Source organism: Heterodontus francisci, chromosome 2 (assembly GCF_036365525.1).
Source record: "Heterodontus francisci isolate sHetFra1 chromosome 2, sHetFra1.hap1, whole genome shotgun sequence".
Lineage (NCBI taxonomy): Eukaryota > Metazoa > Chordata > Chondrichthyes > Heterodontiformes > Heterodontidae > Heterodontus > Heterodontus francisci.
Genome location: NC_090372.1, coordinates 98,853,674 through 98,875,336, shown reverse-complemented (window position 1 = coordinate 98,875,336; position 21,663 = coordinate 98,853,674). Strand labels below are relative to the sequence as shown.

At 42.4% G+C, this 21,663-nt stretch overlaps 1 protein-coding gene across 19 annotated transcripts in view; it reads left to right on the top strand.

Moving 5' to 3' along the window:
- The window catches only part of LOC137345926 (histone deacetylase 9-like), a 1,063,883-nt gene that overhangs the window by 843,104 nt on the left and 199,116 nt on the right, over positions 1–21,663 (top strand). For 16 of the 19 annotated variants that reach the window (XR_010968622.1, XR_010968626.1, XM_068009189.1 and 13 more), the window contains one exon: positions 11,320–11,497. Coding sequence is in view for 17 of the 19 variants with exons in the window: in XM_068009189.1 (XP_067865290.1) it covers positions 11,320–11,497 (178 nt within the window). In the remaining 2 variants the exon portion in view is untranslated. Of the gene's footprint in view, positions 1–11,319; positions 11,498–11,976; positions 14,016–21,663 lie in introns of those variants that run through there. The other 3 variants (XM_068009302.1, XM_068009308.1, XM_068009206.1) reach the window with 3 other exon arrangements.

Sequence of the window (21,663 nt, the reverse complement as noted above, 5' to 3'; positions counted from 1 at the left end):
GTGCTAGCATGCAACAAGACTGGGCAACATTCAGGCTTGGGCTGATAAGTGGCAAGTAACATTCACACCACACAAATGCCAGGCAATGACCATATCCAACAAGACAGGAGCTAACCATCTCCCCTTGATGTTCAACGGCCTTACCTTTGCTGAATCCCCCACCATCAACATCCTGGGGGTTACCATTAACCAGAAACTTAACTGCACCAGCCATGGAACTACAGTGGCTATAAGAGCAATTCAGAGGCTGGGAATTCCCAATGCCTGTCCACCATCTACAAGGCACAAGTCAGGAGTATGATGGAATACTCTCTACTTGCCTGGATGAGTGCAGTTTCAACAGTGCTCTAGAAGCTTGACACCATCCAGGACAAAGCAGCCTGCTTGAATGGCATCCCGTCCACCACTTTAAACATTCACCACCACCACCGGTGCATGGTGGCAGCAGTGTGTACCATATACCAGATACACTGCAACAACTCACCATGGCTCCTGCAACACCACCTTCCAAACCTGCGACTTCTACCACCTAGAAGAACAATGGCAGCAGATGCATGGAAACATCACCACCTGCAAGTTCCCTTCCAAGTCGCACACCATCCTGACTAGGAACTATATCAGCGTTCCTTTACTGTCACTGGGTCAAAATCTTGGAACTCCCTTCCTAACAGCACTGTGAGTGTACCAACACCACAAAGACTACAGAGGTACAAGGAGGCGTCTCAACACCACCTTTTCAAGGGCAATTGGGCTTGGACAACAAATGCTGGCTTTGCCCGCCAGCGATGCTCACATCCCATGAATGAATACAAAAAAAGAAGCAACACCAGCAGAAGCAGCAACTGCTTTCTCCTCAGCCACCTGCCACTTCACATGGCAAAGAGGATGAACACACAACTCCAGCTCACAAAATGTGATCCCCCCAATAAAGGGTATACAGGTGAGTCTTCTGGACATGACTCAGCAATAGTGCCTCAGGAAGCTCAGACTTTTATGGCAGGTCATTGCTGACATTTTCAGTATCCTGCAACAAGACCTCCATCCAAGTGGACCAGGTGGGCATGCATTACCAGTGGCCATCAAGGTCACCACAGCCCTGACTTTCTTTGCCTCCATCTACGTCCTGGGATCTTCCAGTAGCTTCTGCAGAATCTCACAATCTGCTGTCCACAAGTGTATCTCCCAGATGACAATGCCATGTTCGCCAAGGCTGCCACTTACTTTCACTTCAATACTGATGAGGTCAGTCAGAATGAGAGGGTGCTCAGATTTGCTGCTCTGGATGGATTCTCACAGGAACAGGGAGTCATAGACTGCACACATGTGGTAATCAAGGTGCCCTCAGATCAATCAGCAGTCTTTGTCAATTGGAAGGGATTTCATTCCGTCAATGTTCAGCTGGTATGTAACCACCAAAAGGTTTTCATGCATATCTGCACGATACCCAGGAAGCTGCCATGATGCCTCAGGAGGCTCACACTTTTATGGCAGGTCATTGCTGACATTTTCAGTATCCTGCAACAAGGGGCGGCACAGTGGCGCAGTGGTTAGCACCGCAGCTTCACAGCTCCTGGGACCCGGGTTCGATTCCGGGTACTGCCTGTGTGGAGTTTGCAAGTTCTCCCTGTGTCTGTGTGGGTTTTCTCCGGGTGCTCCGGTTTCCTCCCACAAGCCAAAAGACTTGCAGGTTGATAGGTAAATTGGCCATTATAAATTGTCACTGGTATAGGTAGGTGGTAGGGAAATATAAGAACAGGTGGGGATGTTTGGTAGGAATATGGGATTAGTGTAGGATTAGTATAAATGGGTGGTTGATGTTCGGCACAGACTCGGTGGGCCGAAGGGCCTGTTTCAGTGCTGTATCTCTAATCTAATCTAATCTAAGACCTCCATCCAAGTGGACCAGGTGGTGCCCAGTAATATATTATCCTGTACTAGTCAAGTCTCCCATAGATATTTGCACCTCCAAGCAGAGACAGCAGTTGGTTCCTTGGAGTCAAGGGCTACCCTCTGATGACACCTGTGAGAAGCCCCACCACTGACGCACAGAAAAGGTACAATTAAAGCCACATCAACACTAAAGAGTGGTCATTTGAGAAGACCATTGAGATCCAGAAGATGTGATTCAGGTGCCTGGACAGAACTGGAGGTGCCCTTTAGTATGCACAATAAAAAGTGTCAAGAATGATAGTGGTCTACTGCACCTTGTACAAAATAGGACAGAAGAGGGGATTGGAGCGGCAGGAGGAGGAAGGTGATGCCCACTATGCATCTCCAGAGGAGGAGGAGTGGCAGGAGGAAGAGGAGGAGCCTGATATGGTCAGGGTACCTGCAGCCACAAACCTAGCTGCAAAGATACCTGAAACAAACTCATTCAGGCACACTTCAGTTAATCTGAAGCACTGCAGCCATTGGACATACCAATGCTGAATCTACTGTGCCCCCTCCCTCGATAGCCCCCAGCACAAAGCATTCTCACTGTCAACAATCCCTCCCTCTCACTAATACCCATTGCTGGTCTTCTACTCTCGTCATACTTTTTTGCTCAAGACTGAAGGCCACTTGTCAGGCAAGAGACGACAATGGGGTTGACTGGACAATGGAGCTTTGAAATAAGGCTGTGTTTGCTGACAATGCAATCACTAGGTGGTGCAGTACTTGCACATGCACAAATGCAGGCTCTTCAACTGGAACGTCAGTGTCTGCGATGTTTAGACAGCTGCCAGGATTAAAGATGGCGCTGCTCAATTTATCACAGGAAATGCTTATGGCTAGATCGTTCTAGCAAACAAGCTTTACATTAAGTTGGATGGAAGCCCAGTAATATACTAGTATGTAGTTATAGGATACTAACTGTAATCCTCATATCAATTTAATATTCCAGTTATCTTATTAAATACAAAAGGAATTTTATGATTGAATTTCCATTGGAAGATAGTGAATTGTTAGCCCGATCGAAAATTGGACAGAGTATAAAATGTGCTGCCAGTTCATTATCCACATTTTATATGACTAACCAGGACTGATTTCACCCAAAGGCAGCTACTACCTCCTGCCCTACTGGCCGCTCGCTCCGGAGCTCGCTGCTCCCTGCCTCTACTCCCTTGGCCGATTGTTCCCTGCTCGCGCCACCCTGCTCTTCGGTCGCTCCCCGTCCCCTCCAGCCACTGGCTCTAGGCCGCGTGCTTCCCTCCTCTCAGCCACTTGCTCCCACGTTTGATCAGTCTCCATGCGCCGCCCGCAGAAGCAATGTGGGCCGCAAGGGGGACGGAGCAATGTAGGAGCGACCGACCAAGAGGAGGGAAGCGGCGCGGCCTAGAGCTAGCGGCTGGGGGTTTGGGGGTGGGTGGCACCGGGGAAGTGGGGAGCGAGCGGCCGGAGGGCGGGGTGGCACGAAGTGAGGAACAATCGGCCAGGGGAGCGGGGGGCAGCAACGAGGTCTGGAGCAAGTGGCTGAGGGGAGGAAACGTCGAGGCCTGGAGCGAGTTGCCGAGAGGGGAAAGCGACTCGTGGGGTGGGAACAAGTGGCGGGTATTGAACTCCAGCCTCAAAATCTCCAATTTCACATGTTACCTCCAGCCGCGTGGGGGGCTGGATACCCGATGACGCTTTATCGCGCATGCGCGAAGGTGAACCAGGCACGGATGCACGATGGCATCATCCTGCGCATGCACAACTTAGTCCTGGCAAAATGTAGCTGCGCACATGCGTATCTTGGCACACACTGATGACGTCAGCAGGCTGCTAGGTTGTCAAGAATCACTTCGTTGAAATAAAGTTTATAGTGCGTGAGCATGGACAATAAAAGTGACACTTTAACGAACTTTTAAACACCCAGTTAATTTACCTTGAGAAACTACAAGGCCTTTCTCTTCCTTTTCCTGTCACTCTGTAGTGAAGCCCCTGTGGCCTCAGCATAGCTGGAGGCAGGCTGCTCATTCCCCTTCTCTGACTGCTCTGGGTTTTGGAGCCTGTGAGGGCCCCGCCAATGCCCCACCTGCACCTATGCAGGGACTGCCTCAGCCATCGGGACATAATGTGGGGCTCTTACTGAGGGGGGCAAGGGGAGGAGGAGTGGGAACACTTTCAGCAGAGTCCCCACTGCTATGCCCTGTTTCTCCATCTTCCTTCTCATGGCCCACTCACACTTCCCTGCCAGCCAAGAGCTGGAGAGCATTTTGCTGCATTTCCATGTGGTGCTGAATGACCAACGCAAGGCTTTCCTCCATCCTCTTTAAAGTGTCAGACTGAGGGCTGAATTTACTGAGGCCATTGTGGGTCCCGGCAGCGGACCCGGAAGTGGGCGTCATTCCCGCCCATCACATGAGCAGCTGGCCCACCGCGATCACGCGGCCACTTGCATAATGGAGGCAGGAGCCTGGCCAATCACACGATGCGAGATACTGAATATAGCGAAGGATGACTCCGGAGCAGGTGCTGGCAGCATATTGAAAGCCCTGCCAGTCCTGCTTGCATTGCTGCCTTGGCCTCATTAGCTCTTCACAACTGAGACCGGTGCTGCAGGGACTCTGGACCCCCCACACCCACCACTGCTCCACCCCCCCCCACCCCACTCTCCGAGGTGAACCCCACAGGATGGCCGAGGCAAGAAAAAGAGTAGCCCCACGGTTTAGTGATACCTGCCTCCAGATTCTCCTCCAGGCTGCAAGAGAAAGGCAGGAGGTTCTCTTCCCCAGCAACGGCAAAAAGAGTTCCTCCTGACGGACCAAGCAAGCCTGAATGGAGATAGGAGGTCAACAGACGTGGGGTCACCCCCGACAAAGAACAAAGAACAATACAGCACAGGAACAGGCCATTCGGCCCTCCAAGCCTGCGCCGATCTTGATGCCTGCCTAAACTAAAACCTTCTGCATTTCTGGGGACCGTATCCCTCTATTCCCATCCTGTTCATGTATTTGTCGAGATGCCTCTTAAACGTCGCTATTGTACCTGCTTCCACCACCTCTCCCGGCAGCAAGTTCCAGACACTCACCACCCTCTGTGTAAAGAACATGCCTCGCACATCCCCTCTAAACTTTGCCCCTCGCACCTTAAACCTATGTCCCCTAGTAACTCACTCTTCCACCCTGGGAAAAAGCTTCTGACGATCCACTCTGTCCATGCCGCTCATAACTTTGTAAACCTCTATCATGTCGCCCCTCCACCTCCGTCGTTCCAGTGAAAACAATCCGAGTTTATCCAACATTACAGTTGAGGTCTGTCCTGTCCCCTCAAAAGCATACTTTCCAGTGTCTAGCAATCATTTTTTTTTGTGCAATTTAGTAATGTTTTAAATATTAAGATTATAAATGCTTTTTGATGAGGAAAAGACATGTCTTCTGAAAGTGGGAACCATGGCTGATTTTTCCTCTCATTAATCCAGCAGTGCTGAATTCAGTCATAACATCCCAGTTGAGAATAAAGCCTAGGCCTTCCTGGTCTGTATGGCTCAGCACCAGTACCACACATCATGGGACATCTATTCACTGAGCCATAAGGGCAGCGATCATACTTCCTTTAAACTAGGGAAGCCGAATATTATGGCTTACTGACATAGTAGGTGTTCTAAGAGCAATTTAGCCTGTGGATTTGCTTTAAATTAGTGTTTTCGTAAATGTGTCATTGGACAGTAAGTTAAAGGCCTGCTCAGGTCTGGAAAACAAGAACCCGATTTGAACCCGACAGAACCACATCAGACCCGAGCCCAACCCGGCCTGAGTCCTTCCATTTTTTCCCGCGCCTGACCCGACCCGAGTCCGACCCAAACCGAGCCCGACCACCGGAATGTTCACTTTACTTACCTTCCGATTCCGAATCTGTTTGTCACTTCTTCAGTTTGTGCAGAAAAGCAACAAAAACTGTAATTTGAAAGGTTGTTTAAGAAGATGAAGATTGGAGCCATGAAGTCAGTGATTGTTTGGTCATGAGTTAAACAGAAACCCATGGCGTTATGCCCAGACAGGTTGTGCTACACTGTACCAGTACTGTATTGCTTAAAATAAACACAGCAATTGCCGGAGGCTCAGAAAATATCATTATACATTACCTAGACTCCTGCTTTACAGGTTGAAATACCTGCTGCAAGTTTATCCAGTGAGCAGCTGAGATGCAGAGACCAGGAAGATCCTGAGTGATTAATTATTATAAAATATACGGTATTTATATAAAAAATATAAAATGATCACTGTCAGGACTCTAGTCTAACACACACAGGGTTTAATTTTTAAACACTGTATTTTTAGCTCCTCCCTCAGTATATCCTTGTTCACTGCTCCAATTGTAAGCCATAGAAATCAAACAGGTTTCTTTAGACTTGAACAAGAAAGGTAGAAGTTTATTGATCTTTATCTCTAATATGGTTAACAACTACAAATATGTAACGCAACCACGCTAGCATGCATACACGATAAACACACACGCAGATAGAGACAAAGAAGAAGGAATAAAGGGGAAAATTTTGAAGCACTATCTGGTAGTTACAGTCCTTTAAGTTCAATGTGGAGTCTTTGGTTGCCGGTAAGTTTTGCAATTTATTGGGGCCCAGTTCACACTTCAACTTGTTCCGATGTAGGAGCCTTTTCTCTCTTGACGTTTATGTGTCTTCCATGGGTCCGGTGGCTTGGGAGAAAGTGAGAGAGAGAGACAGCCAAGCAAGAGACTTGCTTGTTTCAGCTTCAGTTTCAAACAGCCCTGTGGCTAGTTCAAAAAACCTGGACCAGCCAGTTATTCATGTGATAAGCTGGTTTAATCAATCCTGGCTCAGATGATCATCTTAGCAGGGCCTGGAATGCACTTCCTCACACCTTCGATGTCTGGTGGTCAAAATCCATTTAGGTTAATTGAAGCAGGGAATAGTCCTTTGTCTCCATAAGCAGCGTCTCTTATGCAAATGTCCATCCAGCCCAGTGTCTGGTGATCTTCAAACAAGTCATTTCTTCACTCCAGCAACGGTTTAAAATCAGTGTTCATATGACAAAATTAATATGCCTCATTCTTGGCAGGTGGTGGTCTCATGACAGTACAGAAATAGTCTTTGAGATAGGAAGGTCTGTGATTAGATTTACGAATTTGAGGTTGTGGATCTCTTTGATCAGCTTGATGAGGCAAATGATCAATATCACTCATAGGAAATGGAAATGTATCCTCATAGCCAGTACCTCAAAATATACTGGTCTGCTCCCTATCAAATGTCTCGCATTCAACTTAGTGTTGCCATCCAATAGATAAGCATTTTTTGTTTTGTTCATCCACGGGATGTGGGCGTCGCTGGCCAGGCCAGCATTTATTGCCCATCCTGATTGCCCTTGAGAAGGTAGTGGTGAGCTGCCTTCTTGAACCACTGCAGTCCATGTGGGGTAGGTATACCCACAGTGCTGTTAGGAAGGGAGTTCCAGGATTTTGACCCAGCGACAGTGAAGGAACGGCGATATAGTTCCAAGTCAGGATGGTGAGTGACTTGGAGGGGAACTTACCGAGCAAACGTTTAATCTGCTTTGGACCTGATATTGATGAAGCAAGTTTGTGGTCGCGATTCGACCGTTTGATTCGAACCCAATGTCCAACTTTAAACTGTGGTTCGGTTGCGCCTGTACATTTGTCAAAGTATGCTTTTGCTTTATCTTGTCTCTTTGCAATTTCATCTGCTTTCGCTCTGACATTCTCATTAACTGGTAGTGATGGCTTAAGAAGGGTCAGTGGCCTGCGAAAGTTACGACCTATCATAAGTTCGGCTGGTGTCTTTCTGGTCAGAGTGTATAGGCTTTACTCCAGCTGCTGTCACTCCATAACCTAGAAAATCAATCTTGGGTGCCGCAAATGTGCATTTGTCCTTGTTTAGCGTCAAAATGTGTTTTGCGAGTCAAGTGAGCACTGCTGATATTTGTTGATCATGTTCAGCTTTGTCCCTTCTATGGACAATGTCGTCATCAAGTATCTTGAGCATTCCCTCAACATCTGACAAGACTGAAGAAATAATCGTCTGGAATGTGCTAGGTGCTGAACTTATTCCATAGGGCATTCGGCGTTGCTGAAACACACCTTCATGGGTAACAAAAGCTGTAAGATATTGGCTTTGTTCTTCTAGAGGTATCTGAAGATAACTCGGTCGCATATCAAGCTTTGGGAAGACTGTGGAGACATGAAATGATGCTGGCAGTTCTTGAATTGTAGGAAGTGGATACTTATCTGGTATGATAGCTTTGTCGACTGCCTTTAGATCAATGCATAGTCAAAGTTCACCATTTTTTCATTGTGCAATGACTAGATTTGATATCCATGGCAATGAGTTGATTCACTCAATGATACTGTCTGCTTCTAGTCATTTCAGCTCCTGTGACACTTCAGCACGAATTGCAAACAGCAACCATCTCAAATTTTGTGAAACTGGTTGAATTGATGTGTTAACGCGAGGAGCATGACAGTACCCCTTGAGCTCTCCAAATCCAGTAAATAAGGAAGGATACTGGCATGTATAATCTGCATCATCAATCCCATTAATGTGTGCTCCAGTGGGGTCTTCAAACTTGAATCCAAGCCTATCGAAAAGGTTTACCCCCAAAAGGCTTCAGCCTTTAGCTACATAGAAAGTGAACCTATCTAGGGTGAAGTATTTGCAGCAAACTGGAACTGTGATTGTTCCTGAAACTGAAATGATAGTGTCATTCACAAGCTTGAAGAGTGTCTGTTGCAGGAATGAGAGAGAATTGCAAAAAATACCGATGGCAGAGTTTGTCACTCAAAATAGATACTTTTGCGCCAACATCAACAAGAAGTGACACTGAGATGCCTGCGATCTCAACTGAGCACTCCTTAAATTGACCTGGTGCTTTACTTTTTGTAATGGTAAACACATTTTATACCTCACTCTCAGGAAGAGACTCCACGACATGTCGAACCGATCAAGTCTTTTTCTTCGACAACCTGCATATCATTGCAAAATGGTTCCACTTTAAACATGAGTTACACCTTTTCCCTTGAGATGGACATGGCATTGTGACTTGATGAGCACTTCCACAACTTGGGCACAGTTTTGAAGGTAACTGACCTTGATGGGGCACATTCTGATGAGGTTGCTAAGGTCTCCTTGTCTGTAACCCTTGCACTGAAGCTGGTTGGGCAAGCTGTGTCTACAACCCTGAGTCTAAGGGTGCATGTATGTGTAATCTCTTTGAATCTAACATGGCAGATTCGATGTGGACTGCCAAGGTTATGGCTTTTCCAAGGTTAAATCATCATCCTCAATGAGGAGACATTCCCTAATTTGTGGAATTGAAGTCTTTTCAATTAATTGATCACAAATTAGTTTGTTGGATAGTGTGCCAAATTTACATGTGGCTGCCAAATGCTGCAAAGCTGTTACCTATTGTTTAATGGGCTCACCACATCCCTGGGAGCTTTGATGGAATATGTATCGCTCTATCATCGCACTCTTCTTTAGCCCAAAGTATTTTTCGAGAGCACTTATTGCAGTATCAAACATAGACATATCTTCCGTAAGCTGCTCAAATATCCACTGGCCTTCTGCTCACAGACAATGTACGAGTATCGCTTTCTTACGGTTCACTGCTACATCTGGGCTGTCCATCCCTGTAGTGAGGAAGTAGGTTTGAACCCCAAAATCCATCGCTTCCAGCACAAGGGAGGATTTCATGACATTGAAAGAAATGGTTCTTGAGCTGATAACGTTAAATTTTGCTGAATCATTCTCATTGCCATGTTTTTGTTATGTTTATGCTGGGTTGTTGGATATTTATATCTGATTTATCTCAGAGCAATGCACATATCACACTTGTATTCAATCACTAATTGGTTTATTTACAACACTTTAGAATATCTCAGCATTTACAAGATCTCAGTACAATGTCTTCTCAGAACAGTCTGTGTTTTCTGTAGAACAATCTAGTCCAGCTCTTTTAGTTTCAGTTTCAAACTGTTCAGCTCCACCCATAGGCTTAAGCAATCAAACACAGTGAACACTGATCAATGGACAGACTAAGCTCATCTAACCCAGATCAATCAAACACTACAGCAGCTCATAGAAAAACAATGGGACTGGACACCATCTTGTTAACCAAGAGCTTTCTCTTATTGCTGCTCTTCTTCACAGGGTAATTATGTATGGGAGAGCAGTAAAATCAACTCCTGATTAAAGTGTGCAAGGATTATTGGATTCTCACAGTAACTTTTGGAATTCATTGCTCCTGGTGCAATATGCTTTGTATAATATTAAGTTATAACAATTAACAAGCAAGTTAATCCCCTTCAAAAGCTGTAATTGATTTGCCTTAACCACGTGCTCTGCAGATCTATTTCAGGATATTTATAAACAAAGATCTCAATGCATCCATCTTGGAATAAGAATTCAGCTAATTCCTTTTGGTTTTGCAAATTTAAACTTATAGTAAATATTGTACCAGCTTTAACATTGCCAACAGTTTGAGTGGGGACTATGTAAGTTAAACCGTATGTCAAAATCAAATTATTTATTTTTTTATTTAATGGGATGTATGTAGTGCTCTAAATTATATATTCTTGGCACTTTCACATAAAGTGTATTCTTAAATTGGTAAATTAATTGTATGTAATTTTTAAAATGACTGTTAAATATATACTAAAAAGCTTTATGTAGCTGTGAAGTATTCTAATAATGCAAGTTAGTGCTGGCATAGTGTTTGGTTTCCTTCTACTCAAGTATACAATATCATTCTCGTATAAATCTATTTTCAATTTTAGCTTACATTAGTCCTATTATACTGCATCTGGCTCTGTGATTTGGAGGACAAGGCTTCATAGGATCAAGATTACCTGATTTTATAAACTGAGCACCAGAAGGGAAAGACATATTTCATATTGGAAAAGACTGAAATACTTAGACTAAATACAATCTAAGAGCAACATATTAATGTCCTGCATTATTAAAGAAGTTTCCAACTGTGAGATGTTATCACATCCATTGGATTGTAACATGACATCCAGTGTGCCATAGTGTTACGTTTTAATTTTGACATTTTTGTGTCATATCTGAATTTTGCTCTTTATATTTTTAGACAATTAAAATGCCACACAACTGTAGTACATTTCATACAAAGAATACTGTATCAGAAAATAAACGATGAGATCAAGAAGTTTCTCACACTAAATGGTTGTAGTGACTGACAGTGTGAGAACATCTGTTGAAGGGATTTATTGACTAGGCCTCAGGTCTTCACAGTGTTTATTATGGTTCTGACCTAATGAACTTAATTTGTTGACATGTTTCTCCAAGTGTCTTATTTGATCCCTCTCACATTTCTTCCTACTGTGTTGTTTCTATGGTAACAGCAGCTTCTGGATCATCAGCGTGTCCACCAACTTCGACTGTACCAAGCTCAGATGGCTATGGTTGGCATGACAGGATTAGACAAACACAGGCCTGTTTCCAGGACACAGTCGTCCCCTGCTGCTTCCACATTACCACATTCTTCTACGGACCATCCCATCAGGCACATCTATACTACTGGTAGGAGTCCCAAAGGAATTCTTTAATAGGCGCTCTAAATTCAGTATTCTTAGGAGCTCAACAAATTCCAATGCTGTAAATGCCACAAGTTGCACTTTTGTTAAACTTCTGTTGTTTCTTGTTTTGTTTGCTGGTTGATGTCACGTAAATTGTCAATTATTTGAAATCAGTGATCAGCTGACCAGTCAGCACTAATCTGGTTCGCACTTTTTTTAATCTCACATGTACACTCCAATTCTATTTTAAATTAAAAGCAGCCTGGAACTCATCCTGTCAACTTACTACTGCTACTGGATGTTATGTTTGAATGTGCAGAATCTGATCCACGCTAGAGGACTGCAGCTCAAAAAGCACCTGGCTTTTGCCTTTTTTTTTTATCAGTTCCCTAGTTCAGCATGTCATTCACCTACTGTATCTATGTCACTGATTAATCTCTTTATACCTGTGCTTTTGCTCTTTTTCTCCCCCATCATGTCTAGCTGACAAGAAATGTTAGCATGTGGAAAGAAAACCAATGTGTAAGCTCAGCTCAAAAGGAACACTGCTTTCTTCTGAAAAGCAAAGAAAGAAAATAATGAAAAGTAAGCAGATGAAAAGTTCAGATAGATTTATATTGACAAAATTGTAATAGTAAAGTTTCTGGCCCACATTATCTGTAACCATAGATCCTACGAGAATCATAACCCAAACTAAACTGACAAATCTTTCAGCACAGATGGGGAGAGAAAAAGACAAGTGATTTTATGTAATATTGCCTTGGAAGATTAAAAATAATATGTTCACAATCAGTAAGAATATGAATAAATTAAATGATCACTTTCACATAACTCAAACAATATCAATTATTGCTGTTGTGACTTAAGTAGAAGATCCATCAATTCTGCAGTCATTTTGCTATTGGGAATTTGTGGGTTTTTAAAAAAACGATATGTTACCTTTTAGAACTGGCCTTTTCATTTTGTAGGTCCAGGTCTGTTGTATTTAATACTGCAGAAGTTATTCCCTGCCAACTTCCAGCAATTAATGTTCTAAACTACAGTTAGACAAATCTATAGACAAATACATAACTCTATTGGAAAATAAACAGCAAGTTGTAATTTTGCTCTACATTTGATTTTGGAGCTCTGTCCTTAAAAGGTTATTTAAGGAATAGCATTTGTTTGATTTACTGATTTTCTAAACTGACTGAAGAAGAACTTTTCACAGTTTTTAATCTTATGTGACTCATTAGGTGCAATTTAACATTTTACTGCAGCACTGTCACTACTAAAAATTGTGTTGAGTTGTTATGGAAATTCACAGCATAATATTAAATTGCGCCGAATTTCTGTACTGTAGAACATTCTGTTGGACCAATGTAGTTCTCACATAACTTCAATGTAAGCGACAAATTAGATAGAAAGTTATGGCTAAATGTGCTGTTCACTATAAAGAGGGAAGCCCCCATCGAGGGGCTTCTCTTCTGTTCTTATAGATTATTTCTTTTTATGGTCTTTAAATAACCAAAAAGAGCTTTAAGTTTGAGAGAGGACTACATCCTCCAGCTTTAGTTTGTATTCCTGAATTTATGATAACGTGGAAAAGTCTAAAATAAGAATATAACATTTTCAAAATTGTGCCAACTTTAATAACTTGCTCCAGGAGGTATTGCCTGCCCCCCTTGTTGCTGCTTGTGTGCCGTCAGTGATTTTATTTCAGTTGTAGTTAACGCCGGGATATGTTCTTTTCAGTGTGGTACGTTACTTTGGAAAACATGGGGTATCGTTTCCATAGCAGCTTCCCAGGTCACTTGCTGAAACTTGGGTAGAAGATCAGCAGAAACCCTGGAGAAATGTTGCACATGGGTAATAAATGGCACTTACACTTTTCCTCTGAAGCCTTTGTGAATACACTGGCCATGTTACAGTGGGTGTCCTGGATACTTCCGTGGAAATTCGATCCCCTTGTATATATACCTTAGCGATCAACAGAAAACATTGGAAATACACAGTAAGTCCAATCAGCATCTCGAATGAGACAATACAGATTAATGGTTCAGATAGAGAATCTTTGACTTCTAACCTTTCATTGTTATAGATGCTTTACAGACCTGCCGAGTATTTCCAGCAGTTTTACATTTCCATTATTTACATATTTCTCTTTTCCTTTCTAATGTATATTTACATACCTTCTTGCACCAATGCTAACTTTGTGGTGGGGAGTTATGGGGGAGGGGTGGGTGGGTTAGTGAAGAAGAGGAAAGGCATTCTTCACACTGACATAGATCAGTATTAAATTGTGTCCAAGGAATTTGACGTACAGTGTATTTCATCAGTTGAGACAATAAGTAAGCCAAAGCCAACAATTGCATTTATTCAAAGCCCTTTTGGACAATGTCAAACTTTAAAATAAAAGGTTGTATTATTTTAAAATGTGATGTTTTTAATTTTGCTTTTTTAATAACAGCTACTGACTGCTAGCTTTAGAGTTCTAATTATGTGATGTATATTTTAACCACTTTGCTGCAGAAGTCATAAGATTTCCATTAAAATGTAATGATGTGTTGAAAACTTAATAAAAATTTAAATCCTTGAAAATGTTTTTTTTTTGTTTCTGTGTTATTCCCACAATCTTTAAAGCAGTGGTCAGATTGCACTGTAATCACTTTCAAGGTCATTTGAGTTTTGAACATTTTGTAGAATTATTTTTAAATTATACTATAGTGTGAGGGTGTGTGTGTCAGATCTTGCAGTGATTTTCTTTAGAACTAAAAAATAATTGTATGGATTTACTAAAATGATGTTGTGCCTTAAACCCGTCTGCTGATTCCCTAGCTGCTCTGGTTCATGTCTATCCTCGGGTAGGAATTGTGAACATTCAATTGACTTTGAAAAATGCGAGACAAAGTACATTGGACTTATAACTGATCAATAGTTCAATAGGTCCCTATTCAATTAGCGACAATAAGACATCCTTGTAAGTAAAGATCCTCAATGCAATGATCCTAGTGAATCTGTATGTGGGTAGCAAATATTTTGACTGATAGAGGTTGTACATTGGACAGATTGAGAACACAGCTATAGGCTCTTTCCTGACTCCCATTATAGCCAGCATTTATATGGAAAAACCTGCCAGCAAAGGGCACTAAACATCATCTTTCCGCTTCTCTCTTTGGCTTATTAATGTGGAGTCAAAACAAGAACAATTTAAAGAATTTCTTAATGGCATTTATCCCTCTATGAAATTTTCCATAGAAAGAAGTAATTCTGTTAGGACATGATTACAAGTAAGGAAAATAGCTCTGTCACATTGGGAATGCATAAAGGCATGACTAACAGTCATTCGCTTTCACCTATCCTGTCCAATCACTCAGTCAACAGCAAGGTCACCAGATCACTGGTAGACAGAGCCTATTCTATTTGTGGGAGACAAGGCTGTCATGGTGAAGAAGAAGCTACAGCGTATCAAGGAGGCCCTACAGGATAATGAGTATCACCTTAGGGCCATGTTCACCAAGCTTTACCCAATCTGTTAAATTGCAGTTTTCTCTTACTTTCTTGCTAGTAGGTGAACTTTTCTGCAAAAACATTACAAATGACTAATTGCCAAAAATTACTGAAAACAGTGTTTTAGCATATAAGTAAAATCTTGGTTAGCAGGAATTTAGTTTAACTAACAAAGTCCTCTACCTCAACCATGATGAAACAATCTGTCCCAAACACAACGGGAACCTTATTTAAGATACATAATCCTTACATGTGTACAAATCTTGTTAAAACTACATAAACAATAAAAATGATGTCAGCTTTATTTAAGATCTGATAAAAGCTCAGTCACCCTGGAGAAAGCCCCATGAGGCAGAAACATTAGAGGTGGTGGTATGGTTGCAAGTACCCTGGGAGAACCGGAAGACTAATAAAAACAATGTTAAGTGAATGTAAGGATATAGGCTCCAATATTTACGGGGAGGGGGAGTGTGTTTGCGGGGAAGTGGGGAGCCCGGAAATGCCGAAAGTGGAGCTGTCTAACTGAATTTAATGAGCCGTGGGTGAGCTGAATGCGTCCAATAAATTCAGAAGATTCCCAAAATCTAAGGAATGGAGCCTCATTTAAACATTATAATCACAGACCCGTTCCTCCGGAGTGGGTTACTTGGACGTCCCACACCCACCGTGGTTAAACCAGAAGTAGACACATTTATGGCGGGTTGGGATCGTGTTTCACATTTCTATTTTAGCCCCATCCCAGACCCTCTTCTGTCCATCGTGTGGGCAGGCAGTAGGGGATATGGGTGTTGAAATTGCCCCCATAGAAACATAAATTAAATGGATGCCTTCTTTAGCAAAGATGGGAGGCAGGTCAGGATATTGGACAGAATATAAAAAACAGCAAAGGATGACTAAAAGGTTGATAAGGAAGGTAAAATTAGAGTACGAGAGAAAGGTAGGTAGAAATATAAAGACAGATAGTAAGAGTTTCTATAGATATTTTAAAAAGAAAAGAGTTAACAAAGTGAGCTTAGTCCTATATAAAGTGAGTCTGTGAAATTAATAATGGATAATAAGGAGATGGCAGATGAATTGAACAGGTATTTTGCATCAGTCTTCACTATTGAGGATACAAGTAACATCCCAGTATTAGCTGTAAGTCAGGAAATGGAAATGGAAGGGAGGGAGGAACTCAAGAAAATTACAATCACCAGGGAAGTGGTACTGAACAAATAGCTGGAGCTGTGGGCTGACAAGTCTCTGGGTCCTGATGGACTTCATTCTAGGGTGTTAAAAGAAGTGACTAGTGAGATAGTTGATGCATTAGTTTTAATTTTCCAAAATTCCCTAGATTCGGGGAAGGTTCCATTAGATGGGAAAATAGCAAATGTAACTCCTTTATTCAAAAAGGGAGGGAGACAGAAAGCAGGAAACTACAGGCCAGTTAGCTTAACATCTGTCTTAGGGAAAATGTTAGAAGCTATTATTAAAGACGTTATAGCAGGGCATTTAGAAACATTCAAGGTAATCAGGCAGAGTCAAGATGGTTTTGTGAAAGAGAAATCATGTTTAACCAATTTATTGGAGTTCTTTGAGGGAGTTACATGTGCTGTGGATAAAGGGAACGGGTGGATGTATTGTACTTAGATTTCCAGAAGGCATTTGATAAGATGCCATATCAAAGGTTATTGCAGAAAATAAAAGCTTATGGTGTAGGGGGTAACATATTGGCATGGATAGAAGATTGGCTAGCTAACAGGAATGAACTTATTGAATGGCGGAGCAGGCTCGAAGAGCCAAGTGGCTTACTCCTGCTCGAAATTCATATGTTCGTATGCAATTGGGCCTACTCTAGTTTGAGTTTAAGATAAACTGTTACAGATGTATAAAAAAAAAAGTTAGTGCAGGAACTCAATGGGGTAAATGCAAACAAATTTAGTATTAATTGCAGACTGCAGTAAAATGATGAATGTCATTTGGAGCTCATTGATTGGGAGGTATAGAATAGTACTATTGATAGTTATCTTGTTGTGGGAAGCTTTGTTTCCAAGTAAGGATGAACTCTGACTATACTTTTTAGCCCAATTTTTTTTAGGCCTGCATGTTCCTTTTAATAAATAATGAAGTCTGTATGTATAATGGGAGTTTTCTTTTGTCCATACTGCGTATGTGAACTACCATTTAAGCCAAATATTTGCATGTTTTGTTTGCATCTGGCTTCTGTAGCTGAAAGAGAATACTTGAAAGGTATGTGTTTTTGTGACTATGATTTGATTTTGTATCAATGTTTCTATGCAATCCATCTTATGTATATGGCAGCCTGGTGGGTATGCCTCCAACATATCCCTTGAGACTTGGTTAACATACGAACATACGAATTAGGAGCAGGAATAGGCCACTCGGCCCGTCGAGCCTGCTCCACCATTCAATAAGTTCATGACTGAACTTATTACATTCCCACCTACTCCTGATAACCTTCCACTCTCTTGCTTATCAAGAATCTATCTACTTCTGCTTAAAAATGTTCAAAGACTCTGCTTCCACCGCCTTTTGAGGAAGAGAATTCCAAAGACTCACGACCTTCTGAGAGAAAAAAATTTCTCCTCATCTCTGTCTTAAATGGGCGACCCCTTATTTTGAAACAGTGACCACTAGTCCTAGATTCTCCCACAAGGGGAAACATCCTTTCCGCATCCACCCTGTCAAGACCCCTCATCTTATATGTTTCAATCAAGTCGTCTCTTACTCATAAATTCTAGCAGATACAAGCCTAACCTGTCCAATCTTTCCTTGTAAGACAGCCCACCCATTCCAGGTATTAATCTAGTAAACCGTCTCTACTGTCTCCAATGCATTACTTAAATAAGGAGACGAGTACTGTACACAATACTCCAAATGTGATCTCATCAATGCCCTGTATAGCTGAAGCATAACCTCCCTACTTTTGTATTCAATTCCCCTCACGATAAATGATAACATTCTATTAGCTTTTCTAATTACGTGCTGTACCTACATACTAACCTTCTGCAATTCATGCACTAGGACACCCAAATCCCTCTGTATCTCAGAGCTCTGCAATCTCTCACCATTTAGATAATGTGCTTCTTTTTCACTCTTCCTGCCAAAATAGACAATTTCACACTTTCCCACATTATACTGCGTTTGCCAGGTCTTTGCCCACTCACTTAACCAATCTATATCCCTTTGTAGCCTCCTTATGTTCTCTTCACAAGTTACTTTCCTATCTATGTTTGTGTCATCAGCACAAACCATCATTAGCAACCATACTTTCGGTCCCTTCATCTAAGTCTTTTATATAAATTGTAAAAAGTGGAGGCCCTCGCACAGATCCCTGTGGCACACCACTCGTTACATCTTGCCAACCAGAAAATTACCCATTTATGCCTACTCTCTGTTTCCTGTTAGCTAGCCAATCCTGCTTTCATGACAGATGTTAAGCTAAATGGCCTGTAGTTTCCTGCTTTCTGTCTCCCTCCCTTTTTGAATAAAGGAGTTACATTCACTATTTTCCAATCTAACAGAACCTTCCCTGAATCTAGGGAATTTTGGAAAATCAAAAGTAACGCATCAACTATCTCACTAGCCACTTCTTTTAACAGCCTAAGATGAAGTCCATCAGGACCTGGGGACTTGTCAGCCCGCAGCTCCAACAATGTGTTCAGTACCACTTCCTTGGTGATTGTAATTTTCTTGAGATCCTCCTTCCATTCCATTTCCTGACTTACAGCTAATACCGGGATGTTACTCGTATCCTCTATAGTGAAGACCAATGCAAAATATCTGTTCAATTCATCTGCCATCTCCTTATAATCCATTATTAATTCCACAGACTCATTTTCTATAGGACCAATGCTCACTTTGTTAACTCTTTTCTTTTTTAAATATCTATAGAAACTCTTACTATCTTTCTTTATATTTCTAGCTAGCTTTCTCTCGTACTCTAATGTTACCTTCGTTATCAATCTTTCAGTCATTCTTTGCTGTTTTTTATATTCTGTCCAATTTTCTGACTTGCCTCCCACCTTTGTGCAATTATATGCTTTTTCTTTAAGTTTGATACTATCACTGTTTTAATTAACCACGGATGGCCGGTCCCACCTTTGGAATTTTTCTTTCTCATTGAAATGTATCTATTCTGTGTATTCTGAAATAACCCCTTAAATGTCTGCCACTGCATCTCTATTGAGCTATCCCTTAACCTGATTTGCCAGTTCACTTTAGCTAGCTCTGCTTTCATGCCCTCATAATTGCCCTTATTTAAGTTTAAAATACTAGTCTTGGACCCACTCTTCTCTCCCTCAAACTGAATGTAAAATTCAATCATATTATGATCACTGCTACCTAAGGTTGCCTTAACTATGAGGTCAAAGATTAATCCTATCTTGTTGCACAATATCAGGTCCAGTACAGCATGCTCTCTGGTTGGCTTCAGAACGTATTGTTCCAATAAATTATCCTGAAAACTTTTTATGTACTCCTCATCTAGGCTACCTCTGCCCACCTGATTTTTCCCATCTATATGTAGGTTAAAATCCCCCATAATTATCACTGTACCTTTCTGACAAGCTGCCATTATTTTTTCCTTTATACCCCGTCCTACACTGTGGTTAATGTTAGGTGGCCTGTATACCACTCCCACTAGTGACTTGTTGCCTTGATGATTTGTCATCTCTACCCAAACTGCTCCTACATCCTGGTCTCCTGAGCTGAGGTCAACCCTCTCTATTGCGCTAATACCATCATCAATTAACAGAGCTACTCTTCCATTTTTTCTTAGCTTCCTGTCCTTCCTAAATGCAATGTACCCTTCAATATTCAGGTTTCAATCTATCAGATCGTACTTATTTATTTCTATTTGCGCTCTTAGTTCATCTGTTTTCTTTCGAATGCTATGTGCATTCAGATACAGAGCCTTTAGTTTTGTCCTTTTATTATTTTTGTAGCCTTTAGCCTTACCTGTTGATTTACTCTTAGATTTGTACGCTCTGTCCCTTCCTGTCACAGTCTGTTTATCATCTTCTATATTAATACCTTTCTCTCTTGCCTTGTCTCTACTCCTTGATTTACCATATCTTCCCAAATTTGATTCCTTGCCCCCACTATTCAGTTTAAAACCCTCTCTTTAAAACCCTCTCTACTTCCCTAATTATGTGGCTCGCTAGAACACCGGCCCCAGCACGGTTCAGGTATAGACCGTCCCAACGGCACAGCCACCACTTTCCCCAGTACTGGTGCCCATGCCCTACGAACTGGAACCCAATTCTACCACACCAGTCTTTGAGCCACGCATTAATTTCTCGAATCTTATTTACCCTATGCCAGTTGCTTAATTTGGCACCTAGCTCCTCATACTGACTATGCAGAACCTCTTTCCTTGTCCTGCCTATGTCGTTCGTACCTACATGGACCACCACGACTGGAATAGCCCCCTCCCACTGTAAGTTCCTCTCCAGCCCTGGGCAGATGACCCGAACCCTGGCGCTGTGCAGGCAACACAGCTGTCTGGACTCTCGCTCTTTGCTGCAGAGAACAGTGTCAATCCCCCTAACTATACTGTCCCCTACTACCCCTACATTCCTTTTTTCTCCCTACACTTGAATGGCTTCCTGTACCATGGTGCCATGGTCAGGTTGCTCATCCAACCTGCAGCCCCCACTCTCATCCAAAACAAGCTGAAAGAACCTCAAACCTGTTGGACAATCGCAAAGGTTGAGGCTCCTGCACTCCTACCCTCAGGGTCCCCTTACCTGCCTCAGCTGCAGCCAGACTCTCCTGTCCCTGTCCACTGACCAAATCAGAAGACCCTATCCTATGGGGTGTGACCGCCTCCTGGTACAAAGTGTCCCGCTCCCTGATGTGTCGCAGTGTCTGCATCTCAGACTCCAGTTCAATGACTCTGAGCTGAAGCTCTTCGAGTCACAAACACTTACTGCAGACGTGTTTGCCCTGGATCACACTGGCATCCAGGAGCTCCCACATGCTGCAGCCATGACACATCACCTGTTCTGCCATCCTTAATGTGTTTTAATTAGTGACTTAATTATTTTATTCAATTATTTATTTTATTTTCCTTTTTTTATATATTTTGTTAAGCTTACCACTAGTTGCTTTACTATATCAAACGTTAGGATTAGAATGGACCTTAATCACTTACTAGATACTCACCAAACAGGTAGATTCTTCCCAAACCAAACACCTGCCTGATTGTCTGTGATGTTTTATGATATGTTTGATTTAAATTAAATTAAATTAAATTAAAAGCTCACCTGTATTCTCATCCTGACGGCTCACTGTTTCCCTGCTCTCAGTGTTGATTGTGACGTCACTCTGATGTCACTTTTCGATTTTTCCCTGCTCCTCTCCAGCCGTGCTCCTCTTTCTCGCTCTGTCTCTGGTCTCCGACTCTGGACTTTTAGCGCTTGTTAAACCTTCGCTCCCGCCGTGCTCCGCTCTCTCTCGCTCTGTCTCCGGCCTCCAACTCTGGGCTTTTGGTGCGCTTTTTAACCCTCCGCTCCCTCCATGCTCCTCTCTCTCGCTCTGCCTCTGGTCTCCGACTCTGGTCTTTTGACTTGCTTTTTATACCTCCGCTCCCTTCGTGCTCTTCTTTCTCTCACTCTGTCTCCAGTTAAGTGAATATAACCATTTCCTGTTCGTAGAAGAGCCTATCTAGTTGAGGTT